The 19216-nt window shown below is 43.5% G+C and overlaps 1 protein-coding gene across 1 annotated transcript in view; it reads left to right on the top strand.

Annotated features, from left to right (window-relative positions):
• The window catches only part of PARP1 (poly(ADP-ribose) polymerase 1), a 461510-nt gene that overhangs the window by 163426 nt on the left and 278868 nt on the right, over positions 1-19216 (top strand). The window contains exon 5 of the mRNA XM_086926179.1: positions 11952-12045. Coding sequence (XP_086782305.1) covers positions 11952-12045 — 94 coding nt within the window. The remainder of the gene's footprint in view (positions 1-11951; positions 12046-19216) is intronic.

The raw sequence follows: 19216 nt of genomic DNA, 5'->3' as shown, positions 1-19216 counted from the left end.
AGGGTGCCAGTAGCGCCGCCTCCAGAAAAAAAATATGTTTAGGCGTATTCCTCGTATGAAAAAGGGAGTCTGACGATATGTGTAACGTGCAAGTTACTCACCATGGTCACTGCAGACCTGTCCACTATCCTCTTTACTCCTGCCTAATATTTTGTAGTTTGAAAACGAAGGAACTTGGGCACAGAGGCACAGCTTTTGGGACCTAGGGACCAACGGATTTTTTTTTTTTAAAGTATTCATTAAAAGGATGTTGGTTAACCATAACAATCAGTACAAAGTGGATTTTGCTAAACTCCATACAAATGTGAAATTGGTATTTTGTTCTCAACACCTCTTTTATCTTTATCCGTGATCCAAGCCCATTCTAAGTAATTAAGCAGCCAGTTACTTCCTGAAGGCCAATTTGGGCATGCGATTCCAGCTTAGAACTGTCTTCACATACTTAGACAAGGGTCTCAGTATTGAGCTTAAACAATCACCCTTTGTCCTGAAAACCTATTAAATATGTAGTGTGTGGAACTGCAGATCCTCAAAAGTTATAACTTAACTGTATAGACTGCCAGCAGACACAGTGCAATGTCTGCCCTAACATTTTCGCTTCATTTTGCTCTCAGGATTTGTCGATAATAGGTGGGGAGTATTCTAGGAGATATTAGCAAGCATGCAGAGAAGCTTTGGTAGTACTTTCTATAGGAAGGTGGAATCTGACTGAATGGTTACCCCCACCCTCTTCCTGGTGTTTTGCTGGTTTTCAACTTAGTTTGACTGGGATCCTGCTAATCAGTACCCTCGTTTTCGGTGCAGTAGAAACCCTAGCTTTCTCCCTAAATTGGTTGTGCATGTAGTTAAGGTACACTCCAGATTGTATTCTGGGGTACCCTTATAATAGGTCCCTAGTATATGGTATACTACGTACCTAGGGCATAGGTACTCCAGAGACCTCCCATGGGCTCCAGCATGTGTTATGCCACCCCTAAGAGGCCACTCAAATTGACACCACAGGTCTGCTACAGCAACCTGTGTAAGGTGGTGCATGCACCCCTTACTTAGATATAGGTTCACTATATCTACCTTATCACTGCACATATAAACCTATCAGTCACCCCTGTGGCAGGCTTATCAATCCTGAAGTGAGGTCCAGGGTTTTATGTGAGAGTGTGCCCATGCATGAGTAGAGCTCCTCTGCAGCCTTCGGAATCTATTCTCTGGGAGTTTTCTGTGATGCAGCCATACCATATACTCATCAGTGCATTATAACCTCGATGTAAATGCTAACTTTAAAACGGCTGCACAGAAACCTGTTGTGTTTGGTGTCAAACACCTTGGAATCATACCGCCACACCAATAACTGGTGTGGGAGGTATAATTCCACCCTCCTAGAGGGAGAAATATGACCGCGCCGGTACCAGCTTTCTCGACCCTGTCATGACAAGATGGATCCTGCCAGCCACAGACACAAGTCTGCCCTCCTGCTGCTGGACAAAACTCTGGCAGGGGAAGGCTGGACAATAGTTTCCTGTCACAGGGAGATGTAACCACCTCCCAGACAGGCTTTAGTGTATTAGGGCTGGGTGGGTGCACTCTGAGAGTGCTTTGATGTCTGCACTGGGGGCCCATTTGGTGTCCCTGTGCATAGTCCAGCTCAAGCCGGTTGCAGGAGCTATTTGCTCCTGCTCTGGCGCGAAACTGGACAAAGGACATGGGTGTAGCCACCCTCTGTCCTGACCCTCCCATAGGTGGGTCCCCAGGGTTTTTGAGGGGTTGAGTGCGCTACTGGGGCGTAGGCGCATCCCTGCTTGAGGGCACACTTATGTGGTTCGTTGTTACAACACAACTGACTCCAAGGAGATTCAAGAAAAGTTTGAGTTATTGTATTTTATTTTGAACGTTCATTTTCAAGTTCATAGGTTTTCCATATATAACATTTAGAAGTTCATATTATCCACTTAATAGAACTTTAATCAAGAATGCTCCAATGCATTTCGGATCCGGAGGGTCCTTTATCAAGGAGCGCTGAAAAGAAACAGGATATAGCTCCAATCAATGGTTTGTAAAATAAATGAAAGACGTCAAACAAAATCAATTTGCAAACATAATCAATATTTCAAACGTGGATGGTTCACATAACATGGTCAAACCGCATGCACCAGTGTGTATATAAACGCATTTTGGTGGTTTGTCGAATGTCAGTGCTAAGAGCGTGATCGTGCATGAATCATTAAATAAGGTGGAGGGAAGGAGCGGGTTCGTGCAAGGTGGCTACTTCGCTGGTGCGAAGTAGCCACCTTGCACGACAGGGAACAGGGAAAGTGACGGGGATGGTGAAAAGTGACGGGGATGGTAAAACATAGTTAACCAGGCCGCTCGTTTGAAAACGAGACTTACGTGATTCGCTTAAATTAGGTTCCTCATGGAATCTGGGGAGACATAAGGGAATAGGTACGTGAGTTTCAAAACGCTAGCGAGTGGATCCTCGGCACATAACTGGCCTCAGATTAAACTTACTGAGAATGCTAAATCGTGCGTGGCTTCGCAGGGTATCTGCACCGGAGTCCAATGACTAAGCGTAGTGAACGCGGAGTTTCTAGCCAAGGTCTAAACAAATGTAGAAACTAATGAGGGACTCACGTAAACGTGTGGTGCGGCCATCTTGGAGTGGGGTAAAACGGAGGAAGTGATAGACACGAATCGGTTTGCAAAGTGAATCAAAAATAAACAATACAGTATGATCACAACAAGCAAAACTCGGTCCGTCCGTCCGTCCAGGGCTTCCCTGATCAAAGTGCCCTGGGTACTTGTGGTACCATTTACCAGGGCTGACCTGCGGCCGGAGATGCTAATTGGGTTACTTTTGGGGCCAGAACACTGGCCCTGGGAACCTGATTTGGAGAAGTGTGGCTCACTGGTTAGAGGAGGCAGACCTGGAAGCAGAGGTCAGCCCGGGACCAGGGTTCAATTCCCGGCTCGGCGGGGTCTTGAATCCTAAAATGTCCATGGACTTGACAATTCTCGCTCCGGTGCCTACTCGATTCACGGTTTCACACTCTGCGACTCTGGGCAATAGCTTGCTTAATCTCCACAACGGCCCCTCGCGGCGGGATGCCTGGCTTTCACCTTGTGGATACCCTGCCGGGGTTATCTCACAGGGGAATACCAGGACGGGTTCCCTAAGTAAGCGCTTAGAAACCGCTTGGTGATTTGCGCTATATAAATTCCTGTACATTTACATTTACATTTGCAGGGACCCATGGCACATCAAGTCAAAGTGCATCAGTAGTCTGGCAGAAAGTGAAGGGTTATTGCAACAGAAACCCACTTTCCTACAATTAGTTATTGTTAGGTTGCAAGGATATGACTTTCAAGAAAGACATGTTGTGATCCTTGCCATGAGGTAGGGGAATTTGCAGAAGTACAGTAATACAGATTGGAGGTGATCCATCTGAGCGCATTCCCTTATATGCCAATGTGGTGAAGTCTTTCGATGAGCATGTGATGGGATGTAGTGTCGAATGCTTCCAAGCGGTTGCTGAGGATCAGAGCTGCTGTTTCTTCTTGTTCGAGAAGGGTTCTGAAGTCATTAGTGGCTGCGATCAAGGCAGTTTCAGTGCTGTTTTCTCTGGAAGTTGGATTGGGTGAAGTCGAACAGCATATTCTTTCCAGGTGTGTCATGAGTTGCTTGTTGACCTTTTTACAGTAGCTTCGCTGGGAATGGGAACAGCGAGATTGTCCAGTAGTTTTTTAGTTCGCTGGTGTTGGCGGAGGGTTTTTTTGAGTAGTGGTCTGACTTTGTGTTCCCAGGCGTTGGGAAATGTTGCTGTGGTGATAGAGGTGTTGAGCAGGGAGGTGAGTTCCTGTTCCTTTGGTTTCCGAGGTTGAAGATGTGGTGATGGCATGGATCTGTGGGAGCTCTTGAGTGGGTGAATTTCATGGTGGAGGGGGTGTCCTGGGTGGAGAGCAGGTTCCATGTGGTCAGTCTGTGGTTCGTCCGAGGAGTCATTCTTGTCTGACTGGGCTTCCTTTTCAGCCTTCCGTCTGTTATGTATTGCTACTATTTCTTTACGGATCTTTCTGGACATGGCATCTATACAATTCTCTTTGTCATGTTTACCATCTGCAATATTTTGACCCAATTTTATCAGTACATTCATCTCTTCCTGAACAAAATCTGGCTGATCTTGTTCCCTTATCAAACAATTAATCAAGAATCGTAATAATAAACCTTGTGTCTCAACTTTCTGGTATGCCATGGCCTCACGAATACATTCTGGCCTTTCTCCTGTTCTAATAAAATGATATATATTGTCTAGATGTTCTGGCATTTCTGGTAACAATATCAAATAATCGGTAACACGTCGTAAACGTAACGAGGCTAACATCATGTCTCCTCTCTTACCAGGTACTGGATCATATCTACAATCTGTAAGATACTGTTTAAGCTTTTCATATGTCATTGCTTTCGGAGTACTCTGTGTAGCTAATTCTCTCATTGTCACACGATGTAGCTGTGGCGGGGTGTGGAGGTGACCTCCTGCGGCACCTCCTGAAGCAGAACCGTGAGCATGACCTGACGTCATGGCGTGTGGTGCATGTAACGGAGACTGACTCCGTGTTGGATCTGCCGCAAAAGGATTGTGAGGACCAATAGTAGGGAGACCAGTAACAGCAGTAGCAGAAGGGGAAGTGACAACAGGTGCGGGAAGTGAATCTTGGCGTGGAGGGGTCGTGGCTTGATCAGCCGGAACATGCTGCGGTACATTATTAGCCGGTTGTACGGGTACATTGGTATATGCTGGAGCTACGTCATCTAAATAGGAAGAAAGGAAAATGTCTGCTGCGGTCTTTGTGGGGCGGAGTTTAACCGGAACCAATGGTGGTGGCAAGTTACAGGGTATTTCCGGGGACGCCCTGGGCAGGCCCTCGGTCAGAACTGGATACATGCCTGTGATGAGTGCATTTCTTTGGCGGTCTAATTGTTCTGATCTGACCTGTTCTCCTTCTTCTATTAACTCTTTTTCCTTAGCTTTTTCGGATTCTTCTCTACTTTTCTCTGCTTTTCTGATTGCTTTTTCTGTTCTTCTATGCGATTCTTTGCGCCACAATTCTATGGCATCTTTCTGAGACTGTCTAGCTTTCTTTTTCCATAACGCTTCTTCTACTCTCATGATGCTTTCGGCATCCCATGTCCCTGAGACAGGCCATCTAAACTTCTCTTCCAGATGTTTGGTGTAGTCCACCCATAAGTCTAAATACAACACAGCATCTAAGCCGTGTTTGTGGTACATAAAATATCCGGGAGTGTCCCTAGGCGGGACAGGAACTGCTTCTTCAAGTATCCCTTTCCTAGTACCTATCTGACGTAATTCTGAAAATAACGGCATGACCGGAGTGATTCGGACGCGAACACAATAAACACAGTAATAAACAGTAAACAATCATTCATACCACAACATCAAAACACATTAAAACATGTCGGGCTGAAATAACCTAGAACACAGAAAATACAGAAAGACTCTCGAGATAAAACTGAATGGCTAGATGCACTGCTGAACAGTACAGACCGGTCTCATAAAGAGACACGTTGGACCGTATCCACCTAAGTGAACACGTCAGGACCAGAATTGTGTACCCAAAACTGTCTTCACCGAGCACAAATTAATGAACCCGTCTGAATGCGTTCCCAACAACGGTACTCACCGGGAAGCAAGAAACTGAAGGCCTCGGAAACTGGACTGGACTGGACTAGTGCGGCTACGACATCGGACTGGCACGCTACCACGCATGCGCATCGGAACAGGTGGGCCTTCGGACACCTCGGACCTTGCTCTCTCGGCTGGGCTCTGGTCGGGATCCTCCGCATTCCTCACCGCCTCGTCTGGACGCCGGACCGCAGTCTCCGTCTCCCTCGTGGACCCGAGGGAAGATAGCGGGAAACTCCGCAAACGTGCACTGTTTCCGTCGGGGTTGTAGAAGGGGTCGAAAGCCGCGTGACTTCACCGGCGAGTGGGGAAGGGGGGGGTCCCTATTCGTGCTCAAGGTTAGTGGTGGGTGTTTGAGGTATTCAGGGCATCCGTCCAGATGTTCTCTGAGCTTTTTTTCCACCACCAGTGGGAGGCGCTGGCAGTTTTCTTACAGTAGTTATAGGCCTCCTAAAATATGAGTGCGCAATTATTGGATTTTTAAAATATTAAAATGCAGGGCATTGTCAAAACTCTTGACAGCACCGCCCCTTCTAATACTTTTGGAAGCTGTGGCACTAGTGATACTAGCATTGACCCTCCTAAAGCAACGTCCTGTTCTTTATAAGAGTTCATCCCCTTAACCCTAGAGGAGACTTAACAAGCGCTGGCAGGATGTATATCTGGCTCTCGTGAGAACCCCTTTCCGACTCAGATCCTACAATTGTGTCCTATGGTCACCAGTCCCGTTCTAAATACATTACTACATTTCTCTGTTCAGTCTGCAATGATCCAGAGCTGCTGGAAGCAAGCTAAGCTAATACCTCTAAAGAAAAACACTTCCACTGATCTATTCTTTCTAATTTTAGGCTCATCTCCCTTTGCCTGCCTTCCCTAATCACAAACTGCCCTGCTATTTGGAGACTGGCTGGTTGCTTCACCCATCGCAACCTGTTTTTTGTCTTCGTTTTAGTACGTAGACCACCTGAGTTGATGTCACAGATTAAGCAAGTTGGCCGCAGGTCAGAGGAACCAGGTTGCATTGATCCTTGTCAACCTATCAGCAGCTTTTGATAGTGTTTCATTCCATTCTTTTGCACCGTTTGGAAAGCATTGGGGTGGGTGGACCAGTGTTAGCCTGGTTCCGTTACTTTTTGACTGGCCATAGCCAATTGGTTTGGATGGCTCAGTTTGCCTCAGATGCCCAACCTTTGACACTGAGTGTCCCACAGGGCTCTGCCGTTAGCCCAACACTCTTTAATATTTACACCCCCACCCCCTCCTCCTTAGTCTTTTGGTTTACAGATTGTATCGTATGCTGACGATACACAGCTGCTTCTTACTTTGGACAGGAATACACCTGATACTTTTAGCTGATTTAAGATATCTCCAACTTCCGTTTTCCAGTGGATGTGGCTCAGTGGCGTTGTAAATGTCAATGTCTTTTACCCATTTGTTGTGGAGTTAATTGAATTTGCGTGGAGTGGAATTATGTAGTTTGGATGGAATTATTAATTGTGGAATTGTGTGTTGCGGAGTGGATTTGTTTAGTGAAATTATGTGACATGATGTGAAGCAGAATATGAGGATAGTAATTATGGGGTATTGAGTGTACTGGAATTATGTGGAGTGGGCTTGTGTGTCATGGAGTGTAATTATATGCATTGGTATTTTGTGTTGAGGAGTGGTATGTAGTGGAGTTTAATTGTGTAGTGTGCTGTTTAATTTTGTGGCATGATGTGGAGCTCTGTGGATTAGATTATGTGATTAGATGTATGTGGTGTGTTGTGTAAATTGTGGTGTTATGTGATTTTTTGTTGAATTATGTGGTGTGGGATGAAAATGTGTGGCGTTTGGTGAAATGCAGTTTGAAATTATGTGGCATGGCGCAGCGTGTATTTATGTGGATTGTTGCTATGTGGCATATGATGGTTTTATGTGGGGTGTGTATGTGATGTTGAGTAGAGTGTAATTAGGTTGAGTTGAATCATGTTGCATTGAGTGGTATAATGTGGAGTGCAATTTTGTTGGGTGGCGGTGAATTGTGTGATGTGCAATTGTGTGGTATTGTAAGTCACACTAAACATCCAGGTATGCCACTAGGTACTCAGGCGAGTGGAGTGATTCTCATTATTCCGCATCTTATTCAGACTGTTGCGATAGGATTCATATTAGTGAAGATTACCGGATTTGCCCAAGATTATACAATATAGATAAGTGATGGAGTCTAGATTAAAACCCAAGTTTCTCGGTCCCACAGTCAACTATTTAACCTCCAGATTATTTCCAAGTAATCAAATCTGTATATGGCTGGTGATGTGTGCACCTACATTGTCATGCAATGGCTGCCATGTTGGCATATTATTGTAAAAAAATGCATTAATTTTTCCAAGATGGTCGATTGGTACTTGAGAACAAAAATATATATTTTTTAAAGCGTTTGCACATGCCCTGGCAGTAATGCTGGACCCTCACTGAAATAAAGAAATTGGGAAAGGAGGAGAGGGCAGTGAGTAATGACATGTCAAGTGGGGAAGTGAGCAGTCAAGTAGCAGTGTGAAGCTGCTGGGCTATCGCACAAAAGAGGGAAGAGGGAGAAAAGGATAAGCAGGACTCGTTGGATAATTTGTACACTTTATCCTACAGAACCTGGACATTTCCTTGTTATTACAGCTCTTGAAGCTCACTGAGAGAGCTCAGGCAGCAGAGGCGCTTCAGAGTGAGAAACACTTCAGTGAAGAATACTTATCCGAGGAAACTTGTGGGAATGGACTTCAAGGTTTAGAAATTAATAAACAGAAAGAAAACTCAATTATCGCAAGTATAAAACTGCCAATGGAAATGTGAAACAAAAAATGCTCCGAATGGCAAAACAAAATTGTATACATTTCCTAGTCACTACTTATGCTTTGTTATAGAAATAACAAAAAAGAACGCCTAGATGCTGCATCGTATCGAAGTAACCATGTGTCTCCCCATGGTTTGAGGACTTAGAAATGTGCTTGTGAAAGAAGCCTCCGAAAAGCTTGCAGGACTGGGGAAGAGTGCAATCTGCTGCTTTAAAAACGCCCATAAAGTGCATGCTAGCATTTCACAGGTCGCACACAGCAAACTAACAAGCAATACAGCTTGTACCTCTCCACAGAGTATTCCAGAGGGATGGCAAGTCTATTCATCAAAAGGTGCTAAAGTGGAAAAGCTCAGGCCCTTGCAGCAAGCAGTACAGCACGCAGTTTCTGGTCTAGCACTTTACAATATTTACAATAGTGTTTGGCATTGCACTAACCATACTCGCCCTCTCCCAGCCTCTGTCCTCTAAGTTGCCAATATGCAAGAACATCTCAATAGGCTTAGTATCATGTTCTGTCTTTGATCTCACAGTACAATAAAGAGATGTGAAATAATGAACTGGAAATTCCAGTTATGGAAAATTGCACACTAATTATGGCAATCTTTTACTACCTTTTATTTAGCGTGCTGATCTGATGTGAAAGTGCACTGTAAAGATGTTGTTGGCAGCTTTGATGGGAGACACTCTGGGAAATCTGCTGGTCCAATTGTGGCCGCTTCTTGGCATCCCAGGGCCCCTCCTAAAACCCCTCTTTCCCCATCACACTGCCAATACTGAATAACTTGTATGTTGTAAAGTTCCTTATGGAGCAGCTCTGTGGCTTGCAAAAGCTGTTACCTAGCCGCAACTTAGGATAATGGGGAAGTACTAATAAATACAAAGGGTGACGAGGAAAAGAGCAAGCTACAGTGAAGTCCCCCTGTGAGAGCAATGCAGCAACCTTAAAGAGAGAACGTGAGAAGCCAAACAACGAAGGGGCAGAAAGTATCGGGTTGGAGACTCTCTGGTCATAGATTAAATGATAGCAACACAAGTGACTAGGTGCTAATTGTCTGTCCTGCAGATGCTCGCTGGGAGGAAGAAAACACGAAAGAATGGACAGCCTGCAATAATTTGCATCATTAAATATTTGTGGGAGAATAGGCGAGGAGCACTGACTGAAGTTGCACTACAACAAAACAGCTGGAGGAGTACCACCCGATGAGGGAAGTGGAGGCTCTTTTCCTGACAAGGAAACACTGTTCCTTTGTTAATAAACCCCTCACTCACCACCTAGTGGTGACTTGCTTCATCATCGGGGTCCCCAGTTACCTTTCTATTAAAGTTAATATTGAAGTACTAACCAGGACAATTTTAACACTCACACTGTTTTTTTGCACCCCACACTTCACTACCTGCTCCACTGTAACCCAGGTGTTGAAGCACACCCAAGTGACGCTAGGCCACTTGGGTGGGCCCCGATGATGAAGCAAGTCACCACTAGGTGGTGAGTGAGGGGTTTATTAACAAAGGAACAGTGTTTCCTTGTCACGAAAAGAGCCTTCACTTCCCTCATCGGGTGGTACTCCTCCAGCTGTTTTGTTATAAATCCTTGATCAGGGGATCAGGAGTATTCCCCGTCAAATTCATTGGACGAAATTCCTTACTCTCTATTTTGTTCTAGATGAAGTTGCACTACTTCAATTCACCAAAAGGCAGCCTCATGTGGGATTGCTTATTTCTGGACTTTAATAGGAAAGTTATCGGATTACATCACGCAGGAGGAGGTCACTAAAAGTTCTACATACTTGCACACAACGGCATGGCCTTACAAGCTGTCACGTGACAATCAAGACACTGGAATCTCAGCCGCTGATTAGGCTGTGGGCACCACCTCTGTTTAGAAAGTGCACACCCAACATGCCGGCTGGGGAAGGGAGATATAGGTCCCCAGACCCGGCACCCAACAGTAGGCAGTCATGCCCGAGAGGCAATGAGGGTGAGAGCTACAACAAAACTGCTTGTACCAAAAAGACCCAAATGAAAATCGAGACTACAGCCCACCTCCCGCACAGAGAAGGCACCACAGAGAAGGAAACTTAGTCTGCAAATCTCACATAAACCCATATGGTCCCGTTACTCGAGGCAAACACAGGTTCTCGCCTCTTGTAAAACGTGCACACAAGACTGTGATTGTGCCTCTCCTGCTTAAGGGGGGAGATGAGTAGGTTTTTTTTTTGGTTTAAATTTCTTGATTGATTTTAGAAAAACTGGAACACTAACTAGCCTATTAGTACTTTTTTGACTCCTGTGTTGTCCAGGCCATGACACTTGAGCTGTTGTGCAGCTCAGTGATCTTTTTACCCTCTGAGATGGTGACTTTCAATTTGCAGATGTTCTGGCAGGACAGAACCGAGGAAGCAGCTGAAGAGCGCTACTGTGAACAAACAGCGATGTATGAACAAACAGTTGCACCCTAGTTTGCGTGCACCTATTATATAGCCAACCAGCTCGACGCTGAGGGAAACCCAAATTTCAGCCCTCCTTACAGAAAGAGAAGTCAGCGTGACTGAAAACATCGAGCGCTTGTCTCAAGTGCTATTAGACAGAAGGAAAAGTAGTCCCTTTTACAGTAGTTAAAAGTGGCCAAGTGAAAGGATACAAGTACTGGGGCGCTGCTACAGTAGGAATGAACAACCGACGAAAAGGAGGGACAAATTGGAAAGAAAACCACTGCGAAGCAAGTATTTTTAAAGGACACCAAAACAAACAAATGAAAAGTAATGGGCGGGCTGTAAGTCCATTAAGCATATACAACTTGTCTCAGAGAGACAGTGCAAGTGCTGTCTAGGCACGACCTAAAATGAAAAGATGGGGAGGCACTTCCTTCTTTTAATTTACTCCTACTGCTTGGAATGCCCATCCTCTTTGCATACGTGCTCTGAATGTCGAACTCTTCTTTAAGCGAAAACCTAGCCTTTTCTCTCAGCCTACGAATAGGCTCTTTGGTTAATGTGTCATTTGGTTGGTTTAGTGCCAGGACACTCCTTGAGTTGGTGCACGCTCTATACATTTTTAACATTATTTTATTAAGATCAACATGGCCGGTGTCCAGAGCAACCAGGACCTGCTCCTTACTTCATCTCAAGATGGCTCTAGCTTTCCATTTTTGCATCCTCATAATCACAAAAGTTTATTATACACACTGTACACGGGGACCTATATAAAGTCAATTGTCACAAATTAGTTGCTGCACCTTTTATTTTTGGAAGAATTGAATTTGCCCAGTACGTTGTCGGTGTCAAAAAGTTTCTGATCTCTTTTAGACAATGGATGAAAAATATTGCCAGTACTTCCGGATTCATTTTCTGCTTACTAGTTATTATTTAATTGTTTTCGTTAGAGCTTTTGTTTTAAATATATTGTGTATTTACTTTTGCATTTAGAAAAAGAAAGGGAGATGACATTGATGGGCAGGTGCCCTCCAAGAAGCAGAAGAAGGAAAAAGAGAAGGAAACCAAACATCAGAAGCTGATTAAGGTTTGTCTCATTGGTTTTGGCTTGTTCATCCACTTCTAGTGATAGTCAGCATCTTATTTTAACACGGGCTTTATTGAAATTAAGGTGTTGAAAACCATTTATATGCTCTCTTTGAAATCAAATAGTTTGTGATTAATGTTGTCCACTTGTTGTGGTAGACAAAGTTTTTTTATTTCAGTCACTGACATCGGGCATTCCGCTGGTGACTTTCCCTGTATAAAGGGAGGTAACATGGAAATATTGTATATTAAATAATGCTTGTTTTGATATGAACCAATTACGATTTGCGTTCATGATATCAAGTCAAGTGGATAAAAGTGTAAAATGAACAGGATTAAGAGAAGGTTTTCCTTTGTTATGTATATGTTTCAGTTGTGTTAATTTATTGGGGGTCCTATTTTGTGTAATTTGTCGGCCTCTGAAACGATGAATGCATAGAAGTATTCGCAAATACTTTTTTGGCAGTTCCTAAAAATTTGGTCTAAAAAAAACTGATTTCTGATTTTGTGTACTGTTTTTTCAAATAATGGGCTGTTGGTTGTGATGTGTCCTATTAAAGGAGTTTGATTAGATAAACAATCCATACAATGCCATGCTTTAAACTGAATATAAACCAAGTTCCAGTTGATAAGTTTTGGAACTTGTCAAAGTAGTCTGAGTTTTTCTCATTCAACAATATAGCCTCCTTCACAGCAGTATGTGCAAGTGACTATATACTATGTCAGTAACCCTTAAGGACTGTTTTGTATGCAAATTGTGCATTATAAATGGCATTCCACAAATAAAAAATAAATGGCATTCCAAACTTGATTGTCGCCAGGTGCAACACCTGAAAAGACCAGGAGTGATTTAGACACGGTCTAAAGGATAGGTAGGTAGATGAGTAAGTCTTGTAGTGTGTGTTTTTTGCCAGGATGAACAGGAATGCTATCCCCAATGTGAACAGCAGTCTGGTTTGCATCTAGTTTAGCAGGTTAGGTTTCACCGAGGTTAGCTGTTATCTGAATTCATTATTATCTGGAGATGTCATTGAGTTTCACCTTTATGAAGAGTCTTGTAATGCTACTATTGATTACATCTAAACTCATCAGTTGTACAGGTGTACGGACATCACCACCTTCTGTAGCAACCAACCTGCAAGATTGATGATTCTCTTAGATTGGCAGATATTTTTTTGAAGGTGCCATCATGCTTCTGGCAAGGCCAAAAAGGTGCATTCTGTAATCTACTGGTATAGGTTTAGGAATTTTCATGAAATCCCTTCAAGAGCAGGTGTCTTTTCAACAAGATGGTTTTCTATTGTGTTCTAACAAGTGCTGGAAACCTACGCGGAGGCTTGTGTTAACGTGTCACATGATCAGCATAAGTAGGTACGAGAGTAATGTTTATCTCTAGTTTTATCTAGGTTCCATAGCCATGACTTGAAGTGAAATTTAAATGCATTGATTACTGCTTTCAGATGGGACGCACTAGAGATGGAAACCTGTGCCAAGGCTAGCGTTGTAATGTAATGTAAAATGCATTTATATAGCGCATAAATCACCCGAAGGTCTCAGAGCGCTCGCAAATCCTCCATCACAGATCCGCAAGACAGGAACAGTGGGCCGGTGGCTAAAAGAGCCAGGTTTTAAGGTTCTTCCGGAATCTCAGATGGCTGGGTTCTGCTCTGATCTGGAGGGGCTGGGTGTTCCAGGCTTCAGGAGCAGTTTTACTAAATGCCTTATCACCATTTCTAACCGTGCGGACCATGGGAGCAGTTAGAAGTAGTTTGCTGGTAGACCTGATTGTTTTGGCCGAGTTGTGGAATTTGAACTTTTTTCCCAGGTAAATCGGTCCATGTCCATAGATGGTTTTATGGACTAAGCAGCATAGTTTGAATTATATGCGCTTCTTTATTGGGAGCCAGTGCAACGTTTTGAGACCGGGCAGTGATGGGTTGCGGGGGGGGGGGGGGGGCGAAGGTTGAACACCAGCCTTGCGGCAGTGTTTTATAGTACCTTTAATCGGGCCAGAAGATTTTCGTTAATGGAGGATAGCAAGGCATTCCCGTAATCTATACGGCTGACAATGAGACCTTGTACTAAAGGCATGCGCGACGTAAGGGGAATCCATTTGAAGATTTTCTTCAGACTGCGGATTAGGCCGAAGCTAGTGTGCACTACTTTGTTGACATGTTCAGTTATGGACAACTTGTTGTCTACGATTACCCCAAGATTCCTAACTGAGGATTTGGGAGAGGGACAGGGTCCCAGTGTTGTTGGCCACCATTCATTTGTCCAAATTTTATCGGCCTTTCCGAAAAGCACGATCTCAGTTTTGCTAGTATTTAGCATCAGGAAGTTGTTGGTCATCCAGTTATGGATTGCAACCATACAATTTTTAAACCTCCGTTTGGTTTAGTCTGGATCCTGGTCGACAGTGATCAGTAACTGTGTATCGTCGGCGTGGGACACAGTTCCAAAACCGTGGGATCTGATCACTTTAGCCAGGGGGATACATATAAGTTAAAGAGCGCAGGGCTCAATATTGACCCCTGAGGTACACCCTTATCATTTTCCAGATAGCTGGAGGAATATGTTCCTACTTGGACCTTTGAACATCTGTTTGTTAGATAGCTTTTAATCCAGAGTAGCGCTGGACCCTCGACCCCAATCTCTGCAAGACGTTCTAGGAGAATGAGATGCGAGATGGTGTCGAAGGCCGCGGACAAGTCAAACCGGATCAATATGGCAGACTGTCCAGAGTCTAGAGTCATTCTAACATTTTCAACAATTTCGAGCAAGGCAGTCTTGGTACTATGGAATGCCCTGAATCCCGATTGGGAGGAGTCCAGAAGTCTATTTGTCTCCAAGTAAGTTACAAGTTGTTTGTTTATCAATGATTATATGACTTTTCCAAATAGGGGCAGAAGAGAGATAGGCCGATAGTTTGAGAGTTGTTTAGAGTCAGCGGAAGGTTTTTTAAAAATTGGTCTTATTGTGGCCTCTGATAGAGCGCGCGGGTCACCAGGCTCACCAAACTTTTCCACGCACTGGGCCCTGGCGTGATTATTTCCAATGTTAACGTTTTACTGGGGTGAACCAGGTGATTTCACGCACGCTCCTATGAGTAATCGGTTGGGTGACTCTTACACCACATACTATTCATGTACCTGACTTACCACAGGCACATTTCTCCCGACAGATCAGGAGCTAGCAGTGGACAGGTGATAAGGGTTTTCCTAAAAGGGAGAAAATTCTGATTTACACATTTAATACCTTTAAATATTACTTTAATGTATAATGACCACAGACACCTTGTTGGTTTTAAGGGTTTTATATAGTATAAGTTTAGGACGAAAATGCCATTACAAGCAGGCAAATGCACAGAAATACATCAATGATAAGTATTAGAACCAGAATATAACTTTGGAGTAGAGTGAGTATCATGGAATAAAAGGGAAATACTATAGGGCATGAATCATAATGAATATTTATCTAATACAATTTTAATCTAGGGCAAAGAAGTGTGGAAAACCTAAATGTGTGACCTAATAAATTTATACTACTTCCTAAACCTGATGCTATCTTTCTAACTTCACGGCAACCATACTAAGGGAAAGGGAATAAGTGGAACAATCTAGATAAACAGTCGGGTTTAGCAATGTCCTATAGGAAGGGTAAAAGTGGAACATTTACTAATAATCAATTGCATGAAATTACATTCAAAGGAGATATGGAGAATATCACAGGCAAGATTGCTTTAATCAGAGGAGGAAAAGTTGAGAGTAAGTACAGACAGACACTTATGTCAATAGTTACCTAGGTGAGAATGAGGACTAACCCTGGCCACGGGTCAGTTGGGAAAGAACGGGACAAGGACCCTCAAGGATTCAGGGAATACCAGAAGGTGAGCAGGTACAGCTCATGGACAGTCAGGACAGGATACCCCTCAGGTCTGGGTCAGGACTGGGTTCATCAAGGCACGACCAACCCCTCACAGCATCGGATGCAACGCCAGCGTTACCCCCTCTTCTGCACGGAATCCGCCAATAACCCCGATTGGGTTTTCGAATCTCCCAGCAAAGTGCTTCGCTTAGCACTTAGGACTAATTTCCACCCCTTGGAGTTTGTGGAAAGTTTCAGGCAGAATGCTCCGCAGCACTCTGTATCAGGCACCTATAGAGTTCGTAGGGTCAGTGACAGGTCTGCTAGTCGGACAAGTCGGACAATTTCTCTAAGCTAAGCTAGGCTATTTATACAAGTTTAGATCCCCAAGACCACCCATAAATGTTGCAAAATGACAAAGTCCCATCTTCTGATTGGTCAAGGGAGGTGGTTTGGTCATAGGTACCACCTATACTGCACGTGACATTACCCCTCCCCCTAACACCTGGTTCCCAGGCCTACGTGTGGGAAAGTACAATAGTGAAGAAAAGGTTTGCAACATTGTTGCGCATTTCAGAGTACAAATAGCACATCTTCAAGGGCAAAGGTGCGCCTGGAAAGGACAGTCCCCTTTTCAATGGCCAATCTGGTCAGGTTCCATTGCTGCACGTCCCAGATCTTTGATCACGTGATGTGGGATACGTCAGCGTCAAAATGGATTCCATCCTCAATTCAAGGCCCTCATTTACGCGGTACATGAAAAGTAAGCGAAAACAAATTAATAACACAGAATAAAATGAATACACTGTACACCATGACCAACTACTCTTAATCCCTTATTTTATAATACTTATAGCATTAAGAGTTAGTGCAGAAAAGATGCATAGACAAAAGCGGCTTAAGATAGCATGAAGCATGATTAGTGACAAGCGGCCATTTTAACACCACTGCGCATGAGCGAACTTTTCCCTCCAGATTGCGAGTGCGTCACGTCACATGGGTATGACCGACGCATGCGCAGACTGAATTTCTGCAAAGCGGCCATTTTATTAATGTGCAAGCTTGATTACGATGAAAAAACACATAGGCAAGCCTCCTAGGGACACCCGTGTGTTGGGGAAATACAAATAAATGACAAACAATCAGAGTTAGTACAGTTATGATTTAAGCCGAGGTTCATGAAGAGAGCAAGTCGCGTTACGTGCGAATCCTTGCTCCATCAATCCCCTCTTTGATGATATTTACTATCATCACTACACATGAAAACAGATGCCAACTTCATTCATCCAATTCATCCATCTCAACCTCAATGAACTTATTGTTGAGCTTTCTCTCCGCCTCTCTGTGTGTATGATTGTTCTTTATTTTCTTATATATCTGGTTTCTTAATTCTTCTAATTCTAAGTCTTCAGCTTTTCGCTTTCCTCTTTTATTCACTACATATTTTCTGCATTTCTGGCATTTGCAACAGATGAATATGATCAGAACAATCACACCTATTCCAACTATTGGCATCAGTATTTTCCATAAAAGGCTTTTTCCTAAGTTAGAGAACCAACTACCTACAGAGGAGAGACCATCAGTCAGTCTCTTCCAGGCACTGTCAACCTCTAATGGTTTGAGTTCTTTTTCCAAATTAGTAATGTTTCTTATATACTTCTTAATTTCGACACTTTTATCAGGAATGTAAGTGCAACAATGTTGTGCCCTCAGCATCCTGCAGACTCCGCCCTCTTTTGCCAATAAGGTATCAAGAGCAAGGCGATTCTGTAAAACCATCGATCTGATCGCAACCATTTCGGTATTGATCATCAGAAATCCAGCAGCAGTGTCAGTTGATAACCGATCCACTACTGTAGATAATTTGCAGATTCTATGAGTATTCAGAGCTACCCCCATTCCAGGTATCAGTGCGCTAAAAATATCACCTATAATTTCTCCTACACTTTCACGTTTTCTAAGCACTAAGCCATTAGTAATCTCATTGCTTCCAGCTGCATTGTTCACATGGTATATTTTCGGAAAGACAATGCCAAAGTAGCAGCTTCCATACCAGTGATCCGGCAATTTGAAATAAGCCTTGTTTCCACATATATAATAAATTCCTGGAAACACAGGTTCTGACCCATTTTTGAAACCCCAACCTCCAATTACCTTGTAATTATGTTCACACTCGCTGGAACCAATGAATACATTGTTATAATAACTAGTCTTTTCTCTATGAAGACAGAGTTTCCCTTTCCGTTCAAAATCCAGCAACAGAGCAGGAGTAACTTCGCTTTGTGAGGTGTTATCCATGTTTTCTGCCCATCTAGGGGTTCTGTTCTGTTCGTTATTTGCCTTTTTCTGAAACTTTTCCCTTCTCTTCTCTGCCATTTTCAAGAACATTTTCTCTTGTGCATGTAAGGCACACGTCAAGTTGTCTCTATGAGCTTCATTCAGATCTATGTCACCTATAGTCAGGAAATATTCCCCCATGTAGCGAGTCACTCCACCAAGGGTATGTACAAGGTTCAGATTCCCTCTAATAGGAAGTTCTGAAAAGATAACGTCAGTGTTTGAGTAATAATACTGTAAAGTGCTTCTATAAAATAAACTAGCTAAAATACTACAGGAAATTCCATAGGTCAGGGGTAAATGGTGGTATGTCACGCCTTCAGCTACTGAAGTAGGTAGCATCATGCAGACATAGCAATCTTCTATTTCCATAGCTTCTACATAGTGCACTAAAAGGTTTGCGAAAACATTTAAGTGTGTCCTGTTCTTCATTTGGGGATAATGTAGTTCTCCCTCATCTGATGCTTCTAAGTCGGGTCGTGTATGTCTCAGACTCATTGCATTGTCATGTCTTTCTACACTTCGTGGTGTTTCTTCAGTATGTACAACTTCTGCGTCTTGTGTCGTCAAGTCTGTAGGATACATGTTAGGGTCTTTGCTTATCATAAAAGGGATAAACACTGTTAATCCTATCCATATTATTACTAGTACCACTACACTACAGATGCATATTTTACAGCATGTCTTGCAACAGCTAAATCTGGACCTTCCAGTGACATTTGAATCAGACATTTTATCTTACAGGTGGCTTTCTCAACCCCTCTTCGTTTCTCCTCAGCTGAGGTTTTTACTTCGCTTCACCTCAAGGAGGGTCTTCGTCCGAACTCCGATCAGCAATGGACCCTTCGTCGCTTTTGCCACAAGCTTCGGGCTCATCAATTTCTTCCAACACCAGATAGGTCCACTCAGGGCTCCGATACAGTTTGTTCTGTTTCTTTACTCTGCCGCCCTTTCGGATGGACTTTCCT

The sequence above is a fragment of the Lissotriton vulgaris genome, chromosome 6, assembly GCF_964263255.1.
Source record: "Lissotriton vulgaris chromosome 6, aLisVul1.2, whole genome shotgun sequence".
NCBI classification, from domain to species: domain Eukaryota; kingdom Metazoa; phylum Chordata; class Amphibia; order Caudata; family Salamandridae; genus Lissotriton; species Lissotriton vulgaris.
This window is presented reverse-complemented; position numbering and strand designations above follow the sequence as displayed.